General features: G+C 49.1%; 1 protein-coding gene across 5 annotated transcripts in view; it reads right to left on the reverse strand.

The window, feature by feature from the left end:
- The window catches only part of MTCL1 (microtubule crosslinking factor 1), a 190,560-nt gene extending 179,239 nt beyond the window's left edge, over nt 1-11,321 (reverse strand). For all 5 annotated transcript variants that reach the window (XM_069731064.1, XM_069731065.1, XM_069731062.1 and 2 more), the window contains exon 1: nt 10,332-11,321. In XM_069731064.1, coding sequence (XP_069587165.1) covers nt 10,332-11,072 — 741 coding nt within the window. In that variant the 5' untranslated portion in view covers nt 11,073-11,321. The remainder of the gene's footprint in view (nt 1-10,331) is intronic.
- Nucleotides 11,322-11,714: the final 393 nt, after the last annotated feature.

An 11,714-nucleotide genomic window follows, 5' to 3' on the forward strand; every position in this document is an offset into this window, starting at 1 on the left:
ACCGTGGAAACATATCCTTACATTGTTAATCACAAAAAACACATGGAATGTACACTGATGCCATCCTTGTACTGTACTGATTTTCACGGATTCATAAATTTGTATGGGTGACTTTCACCCGTGACACTGATAAAAACGGGCATGTGAAAAGCCTCATGTATTATAATGGGATGGTTTTCTTTCTGTGAAAACCACGGATAAGACACATACAGTATGTGAAGAACAGACGTCATAATGAAGATTACATACAGTTAGGGCCAGAAATATTTGGACAGTGACACAAGTTTTGTTATTTTAGCTGTTTACAAAAACATGTTCAGAAATACAATTATATATATAATATGGGCTGAAAGTGCACACTCCCAGCTGCAATATGATAGTTTCCACATCCAAATCGGAGAAAGGGTTTAGAAATCATAGCTCTGTAATGCATAGCGTCCTCTTTTTCAAGGGACCAAAAGTAATTGGACAATGGACTCTAAGGGCTGCAATTAACTCTGAAGGCGTCTCCCTCGTTAACCTGTAATCAATGAAGTAGTTAAAAGGTCAGGGGTGGATTCCAGGTGTGTGGTTTTGCATTTGGAAGCTGTTGCTGTGAGCAGACAACATGCGGTCAAAGGAACTCTCAATTGAGGTGAAGCAGAACATCCTGAGGCTGAAAAAAAAGAAAAAATCCATCAGAGAGATAGCAGACATGCTTGCAGTAGCAAAATCAACAGTTGGGTACATTCTGAGAAAAAAGGAATTGACTGGTGAGCTTGGGAACTCAAAAAGGCCTGGGCGTCCACGGATGACAACAGTGGTGGATGATCGCCGCATACTTAATTTGGTGAAGAAGAACCCGTTCACAACATCAACTGAAGTCCAGAACACTCTCAGTGAAGTAGGTGTATCTGTCTCTAAGTCAACAGTAAAGAGAAGACTCCATGACAGTAAATACAAAGGGTTCACATCTAGATGCAAACCATTCATCAATACCAAAAATAGACAGGCCAGAGTTAAATTTGCAGAAAAACACCTCAAGAAGCCAGCTCAGTTCTGGAAAAGTATTCTATGGACAGATGAGACAAAGATCAACCTGTACCAGAATGATGGGAAGAAAAAAGTTTGGAGAAGAAAGGGAACGGCACATGATCCAAGGCACACCACATCCTCTGTAAAACATGGTGGAGGCAACATGATGGCATGGGCATGCATGGCTTTCAATGACACTGGGTCACTTGTGTTTATTGATGACATAAGAGCAGACAAGAGTAGCCGGATGAATTCTGAAGTGTACCGGGATATACTTTCAGCCCAGATTCAGCCAAATGCTGCAAAGTTGATTGGACGGCGCTTCATAGTACAGATAGACAATGACCCCAAGCATACAGCCAAAGCTACCCAGGAGTTCATGAGTGCCAAAAAGTGGAACATTCTGCAATGGCCAAGTCAATCTCCAGATCTAAACCCAATTGAGCATGCATTTCACTTGCTCAAATCCAGACTTAAGACGGAAAGACCCACAAACAAGCAAGACCTGAAGGCTGCGGCTGTAAAGGCCTGGCAAAGCATTAAGAAGGAGGAAACCCAGCGTTTGGTGATGTCCATGGGTTCCAGACTTAAGGCAGTGATTGCCTCCAAAGGATTTGCAACAAAATATTGAAAATAAAAATATTTTGTTTGGGTTATGTTTATTTGTCCAATTACTTTTGACCTCCTAAAATGTGGAGTGTTTGTAAAGAAATGTGTACAATTCCTACATTTTCTATCAGATATTTTTGTTCAACCCTTCAAATTAAACGTTACAATCTGCACTTGAATTCTGTTGTAGAGGTTTCATTTCAAATCCAATGTGGTGGCATGCAGAGCCCAACTCGCGAAAATTGTGTCACTGTCCAAATATTTCTGGCCCTAACTGTACATACATACATACATGTTAACCTATGGAATCAGGTTCTTTTAGTTACTTTTACTATATTTTTTGCCCATAGATATGACATATTGTACATCAGCATAACTTGTGCAAACACGTGAATGCAGTAAAAGTCCAATAGATGTGAGACACTGTACATGTCAAAGTTCCAAATACAGACACACCACATGTTTTCTCTCCATTGTTATGTCTTGGGCAGGATTCTTGTCCTTTCGGATTGACAGCCTATAATAAAATCAGGCCGGGGTCGGTACATACATGTCCAAACATCACAAATACGAACTATTAAATATTATGACCTGAGACTTGGTGAAAGGATTACTGTCATCTGTAACAAGTCAGCATGATTACTACTGTTCCTCGGCACGCTAGCCTAGCCACAGGTACAAGGGCCACGTTCCGTTTGCCGGCATCAGGCCTCAACGGCTATCTGAAGTGTAACGCCATCAGCAGACTATGACCATAATCAGACTCAATAAATGAAATGTGACCTATTGTTGAAATCAGGATGTTATGGTATTTTTTTTTTTAGTTTTCATATCACTGTCTTCATTAAAGGAGTTTTCCAAGTCATATGGAACCCTACCTGGAAAGACAACAGCACTGCTAAATAAATGAAATAATACTTATATACCCTTCTTTCCAACACAGTGTCCCCGCCGCCCCCCTGAAGCCCACATACCCCATATGTTGTCAGCAGCCAATCACTAGCCTTAGTGGTCTCGGACCTTATTATTTAATTGCTGTAACAGTATAGTTGTCTCTCTGCAGTGTTTCACATAACTCGGATCCCCCCCCAAAAGCTACAATCTTGACAATGAGAGTACACAGCATAGGTTGTACTATTCACAATAAGTAGTCACAGCTCACCGGCGCCTCCTCCCTTCACAATGACCTTTGCCCGCATCAGAGAATGCCCAGAAAGTTCTCCTGCACAAGACAATAGGTCAGAGCCGGTCTACTGATGCCTATGTAAAGAAAAGGGCTAAAAAGACCAGGCGGTAGGAGTCCGGTATTGGGCTTAGTGGCCAGTGTGAAAATCGTAGGTTTTTCTTTTTTTAATTCTGATGTAATACAGAATCTTATATGACAAAGATTCAATTTTTTTTCTTTTATAAAATATACATTTAACAGAAAAATCGTTGATTTTCTATTAAAACCTTCCCTTTAGGGGTATCTTACTAAGAAACGTCCAATGTGTATTACAGCAGCCGCAATGGAAAGGAGTGACTCTATGAATGTCAAGAGGACCTGTCACCGGATATTCCAATTGTCATTCTCACTATAAGCCAATGATTCTCAGGGTTTTATTTTTTGTTTTTTTTCTGAGTTCCAAAATAGATACAAAGTTTCTCTCTAAGCAATGTGGCATTTACCACCGAACTTCTGTCGTAAAAGTAGAAAAAGCAAACGCTAATGTAGAAGGTCATGCTGAGGTTGATAATTTGAGTTTGAGGCTGGGGTCACACTGGTGAATATATATGAGAGAGAATCGGGCCAATTATGCTAATGACACGCTAATCAAACTCTGCCACAGTGTCAGTTTATTGTGATCCCATTCTCTCACATGAAAGAATTGCAGCACTGGTATGGAGAAGATGGAGAACTTAATTTCTCCATCTTCTCCATTGTCTGAGTCCGTGACTGTCAGACTGCACTCGGATGTCATCTAAGTGCAGTCCGATGCTTTACATGCATCCATAGACTTGAATGGGTGCGCATGATCTGAATTGCGGAGCCACTTGCAGCATGCTGAGAATTTGATCTCATCCCGAATTGGTATGAGAGAAAAAATTACAGATCTGCACTGCCCCATAGAATAACATTGGGCGCGTGATGAAACATCACACAGCACTCGCCCGTGTTATACGCTCCTGTTAGCGAGCCCTAATGGCTGACAACAGAGACAAATCCAAAGTTTTTCTGAAGCAAAATTGCCTTTTTGCCATAACTGAGCATGACCGGAAAGATGTCATATATAGAGCAACCCTAGCCCTTACACCTCAGTCCAGAGCCTCTCACCTAGCCTAATCAGTCCTCATGCTTTGCACTGATGAAGGGCAACAGCCCGAAACACCGTGTCTGCGAATTGAGATATTGATTTGGCTTTTATCCTTTTACCCTGGTTACCATCGTTAAAGTTAAAAAAACAAACACTACATACTTACCTACCGCTGTCTGTCCTCGGCGCTGTGCTTCTCTGGTCTGGCTGTGAGCGCCGGGCAGCCGGAAAGCAGAGCGGTGACGTCACCGCTCTGTTTTCCGGCCGCTGTGCTCACAGCCAGAGCAGAGAAGCAGAGCGCCGGGAACAGACAGCGGTAGGTAAGTATGTAGTGGTTGTTTTTTTTACTTTAACGATGGTAACCAGGGTAAACATCGGGTTACTAAGCGCGGCCCTGCGCTTAGTAACCCGATGTTTACCCTGGTTACCGGCATCGTTGGTCGCTGGAGAGCGGTCTGTGTGACAGCTCTCCAGCGACCAAACAGCGACGCTGCAGCGATCCGGATCATTGTCGGTATCGCTGCAGCGTCGCGAAGTGTGACGGTACCTTAAGTCATATATTACAAGACTCATTAAAGGGTTGATTGTGACTTGTAGGATCGCTACTTCCAACAGGTGGCGCTATAGAGTTTAAGTCCTCTTTTTCTCTGAAGAGGCAAGTTGCATATATATAGAGCAGACAGCGCCTGTCTCCATAGAACATTGTGAGCACTAACTGTCATTTCCTATGTCAGTAATGAGGAACTCTGCCTTCACTGAATACAGATTTTACCCATGAACTGAGAGTGACAGATCAGTCCTGCTGATTATTTCCATATGCACTAATGATTTATGAAATAAAAATGGAAACAAGGTTAACTCTTAAAGCTGCAGACCTCTTCATATTACGACAGCTATACTTTGACTTAAGCTAGTGGGTGATACTTTACCCAATCAATAGCCCAGTGAGGAAGGACTGATTGGTAGAAGAACAGGTAATTGGTCCCAGGGTATAAAGCCACGTGACACCAGGCGGCTCAGACGCTCCCACTTTACACTGCAAGGCTCTTAAAGGGAAGCTGTCAGCAGCATTTCACCTCCTTCAAACCCTGACAACCCCTTCAGATTGGTATAACGTCATCCAAATTTAGTGAATTTTTTTTTAAGTTTTCCAATTAAACAGTAAAGTCAAGAAATAAAGAAAAAGTTTAGATTCTACAAGTGAAAACCAGAAACAAAGGCAAGAGAAAAACTATATGTGAAACTGAACGCTGAAGACAGAGGAAATAACCATCTATTACGGTGCCCATAGATGAGGCCGAACAGTAAGTCCTCTGCAGTAACGGCCGAACACTTGCCCCATCTCCCCCCATACAAGCGTTCATGAGTTCTCAGTGGGCAGAGGAGCAGATTACCCCCTGAAAAGAGAATGATCAGATGGATAGATTTCAATTGCTTGAATCTGAGGCTCGGGAGACCTCCATATTCTAGGCCAGTCCTGCAGATACCCACAGGTACATAATCCAGTCCTGCAGATACCCACAGGTACATAATCCAGTCCTGCAGATACCCACAGGTACATAATCCAGTCCTGCAGATACCCACAGGTACATAATCCAGTCCTGCAGATACCCACAGGTACATAATCCAGTCCTGCAGATACCCACAGGTACATAATCCAGTCCTGCAGATACCCACAGGTACATAATCCAGTCCTGCAGATACCCACAGGTACATAATCCAGTCCTGCAGATACCCACAGGTACATAATCCAGTCCTGCAGATACCCACAGGTACATGGGCCAGTCCTGCAGATACCCACAGGTACATAATCCAGTCCTGCAGATACCCACAGGTTCATAATCCAGTCCTGCAGATACCCACAGGTACATAATCCAGTCCTGCAGATACCCACAGGTACATAATCCAGTCCTGCAGATACCCACAGGTACATAATCCAGTCCTGCAGATACCCACAGGTACATAATCCAGTCCTGCAGATACTCACAGGTTCATGGGCCAGTCCTGCAGATACTCACAGGTTCATGGGCCAGTCCTGCAGATACCCACAGGTACATAATCCAGTCCTGCAGATACAAACAGGTTCATGGGCCAGTCCTGCAGATACAAACAGGTACATAATCCAGTCCTGCAGATACCCACAGGTACATAATCCAGTCCTGCAGATACCCACAGGTACATGGGCCAGTCCTGCAGATACAAACAGGTACATAATCCAGTCCTGCAGATACCCACAGGTACATAATCCAGTCCTGCAGATACCCACAGGTACATAATCCAGTCCTGCAGATACCCACAGGTACATAATCCAGTCCTGCAGATACTCACAGGTACATAATCCAGTCCTGCAGATACTCACAGGTTCATGGGCCAGTCCTGCAGATACAAACAGGTTCATGGGCCAGTCCTGCAGATACTCACAGGTACATGGGCCAGTCCTGCAGATACAAACAGGTACATGGGCCAGTCCTGCAGATACTCACAGGTACATGGGCCAGTCCTGCAGATACAAACAGGTTCATGGGTCAGTCCTGCAGATACTCACAGGTTCATGGGCCAGTCCTGCAGATACAAACAGGTACATGGGCCAGTCCTGCAGATACCCACAGGTACATAATCCAGTCCTGCAGATACCCACAGGTACATAATCCAGTCCTGCAGATACCCACAGGTACATGGGCCAGTCCTGCAGATACCCACAGGTACATAATCCAGTCCTGCAGATACTCACAGGTTCATGGGCCAGTCCTGCAGATACCCACAGGTACATAATCCAGTCCTGCAGATACCCACAGGTACATAATCCAGTCCTGCAGATACCCACAGGTACATAATCCAGTCCTGCAGATACCCACAGGTACATAATCCAGTCCTGCAGATACCCACAGGTACATAATCCAGTCCTGCAGAAACTCACAGGTACATAATCCAGTCCTGCAGATACTCACAGGTTCATGGGCCAGTCCTGCAGATACAAACAGGTTCATGGGCCAGTCCTGCAGATACAAACAGGTTCATGGGCCAGTCCTGCAGATACAAACAGGTTCATGGGACAGTCCTGCAGATACCCACAGGTACATAATCCAGTCCTGCAGATACTCACAGGTTCATGGGCCAGTCCTGCAGATACAAACAGGTACATGGGCCAGTCCTGCAGATACAAACAGGTACATGGGCCAGTCCTGCAGATACAAACAGGTACATGGGCCAGTCCTGCAGATACAAACAGGTACATGGGCCAGTCCTGCAGATACCCACAGGTACATAATCCAGTCCTGCAGATACCCACAGGTACATAATCCAGTCCTGCAGATACCCACAGGTACATAATCCAGTCCTGCAGATACCCACAGGTACATAATCCAGTCCTGCAGATACCCACAGGTACATAATCCAGTCCTGCAGATACTCACAGGTACATAATCCAGTCCTGCAGATACTCACAGGTTCATGGGCCAGTCCTGCAGATACTCACAGGTTCATGGGCCAGTCCTGCAGATACAAACAGGTTCATGGGCCAGTCCTGCAGATACAAACAGGTTCATGGGCCAGTCCTGCAGATACAAACAGGTTCATGGGCCAGTCCTGCAGATACCCACAGGTACATAATCCAGTCCTGCAGATACTCACAGGTTCATGGGCCAGTCCTGCAGATACAAACAGGTACATGGGCCAGTCCTGCAGATACAAACAGGTACATGGGCCAGTCCTGCAGATACAAACAGGTACATGGGCCAGTCCTGCAGATACAAACAGGTACATGGGCCAGTCCTGCAGATACCCACAGGTACATAATCCAGTCCTGCAGATACCCACAGGTACATAATCCAGTCCTGCAGATACCCACAGGTACATAATCCAGTCCTGCAGATACCCACAGGTACATAATCCAGTCCTGCAGATACCCACAGGTACATAATCCAGTCCTGCAGATACCCACAGGTACATAATCCAGTCCTGCAGATACTCACAGGTACATAATCCAGTCCTGCAGATACTCACAGGTACATGGGCCAGTCCTGCAGATACTCACAGGTTCATGGGCCAGTCCTGCAGATACAAACAGGTTCATGGGCCAGTCCTGCAGATACAAACAGGTTCATGGGTCAGTCCTGCAGATACAAAGAGGTTCATGGGCCAGTCCTGCAGATACAAACAGGTACATGGGCCAGTCCTGCAGATACCCACAGGTACATGGGCCAGTCCTGCAGATACCCACAGGTACATAATCCAGTCCTGCAGATACCCACAGGTACATAATCCAGTCCTGCAGATACCCACAGGTACATAATCCAGTCCTGCAGATACTCACAGGTACATAATCCAGTCCTGCAGATACTCACAGGTACATAATCCAGTCCTGCAGATACCCACAGGTACATAATCCAGTCCTGCAGATACTCACAGGTACATAATCCAGTCCTGCAGATACTCACAGGTACATAATCCAGTCCTGCAGATACTCACAGGTACATGGGCCAGTCCTGCAGATACTCACAGGTTCATGGGCCAGTCCTGCAGATACTCACAGGTTCATGGGCCAGTCCTGCAGATACAAACAGGTTAATGGGCCAGTCCTGCAGATACAAACAGGTACATGGGCCAGTCCTGCAGATACCCACAGGTACATAATCCAGTCCTGCAGATACTCACAGGTACATGGGCCAGTCCTGCAGATACTCACAGGTTCATGGGCCAGTCCTGCAGATACAAACAGGTACATGGGCCAGTCCTGCAGATACCCACAGGTACATGGGCCAGTCCTGCAGATACAAACAGGTACATGGGCCAGTCCTGCAGATACCCACAGGTTCATGGGCCAGTCCTCCAGATACAAACAGGTACATGGGCCAGTCCTGCAGATACCCACAGGTATATGGGCCAGTCCTGCAGATACCCACAGGTACATGGGCCAGTCATGCAGATACCCACAGGTTCATGGGCCAGTCCTGCAGATACAAACAGGTACATGGGCCAGTCCTGCAGATACCCCACAGGTTCATGGGCCAGTCCTGCAGATACCCACAGGTTCATAGGCCAGTACTGCAGATACCCACAGGTTCACGGGCCAGTCCTGCAGATACCCACATGTACATAATCCAGTCCTGCAGATACCCCACTGGTTCATGGGCTAGTCCTGCAGATACCCCACAGGTTCATGGGCCAGTTCTGCAGATACCCACAGGTTCATGGGCCAGTCCTGCAGATAACCACAGGTTCTTGGGCCAGTCCTGCAGATACCCACAGGTACATGGGCCAGTCCTGCAGATACCCACAGGTACATGGGCCAGTCCTGCAGATACCCACAGGTACATGGGCCAGTCCTGCAGATACCCCACAGGTTCATGGGCCAGTCCTGCAGATACCCACAGGTTCATGGGCCAGTCCTGCAGATACCCACAGGTTCATGGGCCAGTCCTGCAGATACCCACAGGTTCATGGGCCAGTCCTGCAGATACCCACAGGTTCATAGGCCAGTACTGCAGATACCCACAGGTTCACGGGCCAGTCCTGCAGATACCCACATGTACATAATCCAGTCCTGCAGATACCCCACTGGTTCATGGGCTAGTCCTGCAGATACCAACAGGTTCATGGGCCAGTTCTGCAGATACCCACAGGTTCATGGGCCAGTCCTGCAGATAACCACAGGTTCTTGGGCCAGTCCTGCAGATACCCACAGGTACATGGGCCAGTCCTGCAGATACCCACAGGTACATGGGCCAGTCCTGCAGATACCTCACAGGTTCATGGGCCAGTCCTGCAGATACCCACAGGTTCATGGGCCAGTCCTGCAGATACCCACAGGTTCATGGGCCAGTCCTGCAGATACCCACAGGTTCATGGGCCAGTCCTGCAGATGCCCACAGATCCAGTTGCCTTACACCTACTGTCTATGTGACCCTTGTAGATAGGGATTATCTGAAGATGGCCTTGTTGTAGTCGCTGGTAACCAGCCATTAAGCTGTAGCAGCGCAGAAAAGAGACATTATGGAAGACGACCAAATGCGGAGAGGATGCCCACAAAGATGAGGACAGAAGGGAGGTGATGGGGAAGGAAAACACGGGCCTGGGGAGTAAGAAAAGGCTAAATAACTTATGGCGCTCTCCGGTGGTGCTCTGGGAAAGAGTTCTATATCGTAAGCTCGATTTTATATATTTGTGCCCCCATGCTGAGATTACGGCTTGTGCCAGGGCGATGGCGTCTGTAGAGGAGACGGCACCACACAGGAATGGCCTCTGGTGGCGCTACCAGGGGGCACCATGTGGCATCCCATACCCCAGGACCCCTAGTCACAGGAGGTGGGGGCAGGTCCCCCAGTGCTGTACAGTGTTGCTCTCTTCTGTCTAGGACCTGCAGGGTGGGGGAGCCTAGAGCTGGGGACACGACCACCATTGTCACCCAACACTCACCTTGAGATAGTCGTTTTCTGAGCGCAGCTCCTCCAGCTCCCTGAGCAGCTCCTCGTCTTGCCCCGGATGTGGGGGTGCTGGGCTCTTCCTTGGGGGGCCCCCTGCTCCCCGCGGCTCCTCGCTCCTGGGGCCACCATCTCTGGGCTCCGCAGTCAGGACGATCTCCGGCAGAGTCACCACTGCCCGCTCGCTGCAGCCGGACTCGTTGTCACTGCTGTGGGCCGGTAGGGGGCGCTGCTCATCGGAGAGGGGCTCAGAGGGGCAGTCGGACAGGTCGGAGCTGCTGTCGGTGTGGCTGACCCTGGCCAGTCTCGGAGAGGGGGGCTCCAGCCTCTGCCCCCGCCGGCGCCCCGCACCTGCTGCCGGCACAGGAGAGGAAGGACCGCCCGGCGTCTCCCTCCTGCTGCCTGCTCTGCTGCCCGGCTCCCCGGGGCCATGGCTCGGCCTCAGTGCCCTCTTGCTGCTCAGTGACGCCTTGGCACTGGCCGGTTTGGCGGGGTTTGCTTTGTCTTTGGCCGGGACGCTGCGCCTGGACAGGCGGTTGTGGGTGACGAGGAGCCCGGGGGACTGGTGTCTGATGCCAGGGCTGGGGGACTTGGGGGGCAGCACGGAGGGTTTGGCAGGGGGCGCCCTGGGGTGGGAGTCTTTCAGGAAGGGTCTGGCCGGGGATGGAGCCCTGTGCAGCCGCTTCTTCTCCGCGTGGCTCTGCAGCAGCCGGGGCTCGGGATTGCCAGTCTCCATAGGATGCTGCAGGGACCGGAGCCCCCTCCTGCCCACCGGCTATCCTGGCTGTGCCGCTACAGCAGCGCTACAGCAGCAGCATCCGAGCACAGTCCGGGCACAGCAGCTTCTCATCACTTCTGCTGCAGCTCACTGCCGCCGGCACCGCCCGGGATTCAGCACTCACGTACGGTGTCCTCCGCTACCGACATACTGGGATCCTCCTGCATCTCCGCCGGCTCCTTCCTCCTCACACCTCCGCGCCCTAATGTTCCTGCAAATCTGCAAACGCTGCTCTCTGTCACCCAACCTGACGTGTGCCAGCTGCCCGCCGGCGCCCCCGCGCGTCTGCTGCCGGCATCACACTCGTGCTGCATCTATAGCACGTAATGTACGACCCCCGCACAGCTCCGGACCCGGGAAACCCACCCTGCGGAGGTCATAGGGGTCTATACACTCACTGTATGTGCCTATAGCTACCATGGGGGCCAACATTACTCCTCATTCTCTGAAGCCCCCAACACCAGCATCTGGGGTACAAACCTAATTGGTGTTCTGTCATTAGAGGCGGACATATCATTGGTGCAACCTGTGCGGCTGCACAGGGGCCCAACAAGTAAGGGGGCCCATTATACCTCCCAAGCAGGTAAAATTAACATTTTT

Source organism: Ranitomeya imitator, chromosome 6 (assembly GCF_032444005.1).
Source record: "Ranitomeya imitator isolate aRanImi1 chromosome 6, aRanImi1.pri, whole genome shotgun sequence".
Taxonomy (NCBI): Eukaryota; Metazoa; Chordata; class Amphibia; order Anura; family Dendrobatidae; genus Ranitomeya; species Ranitomeya imitator.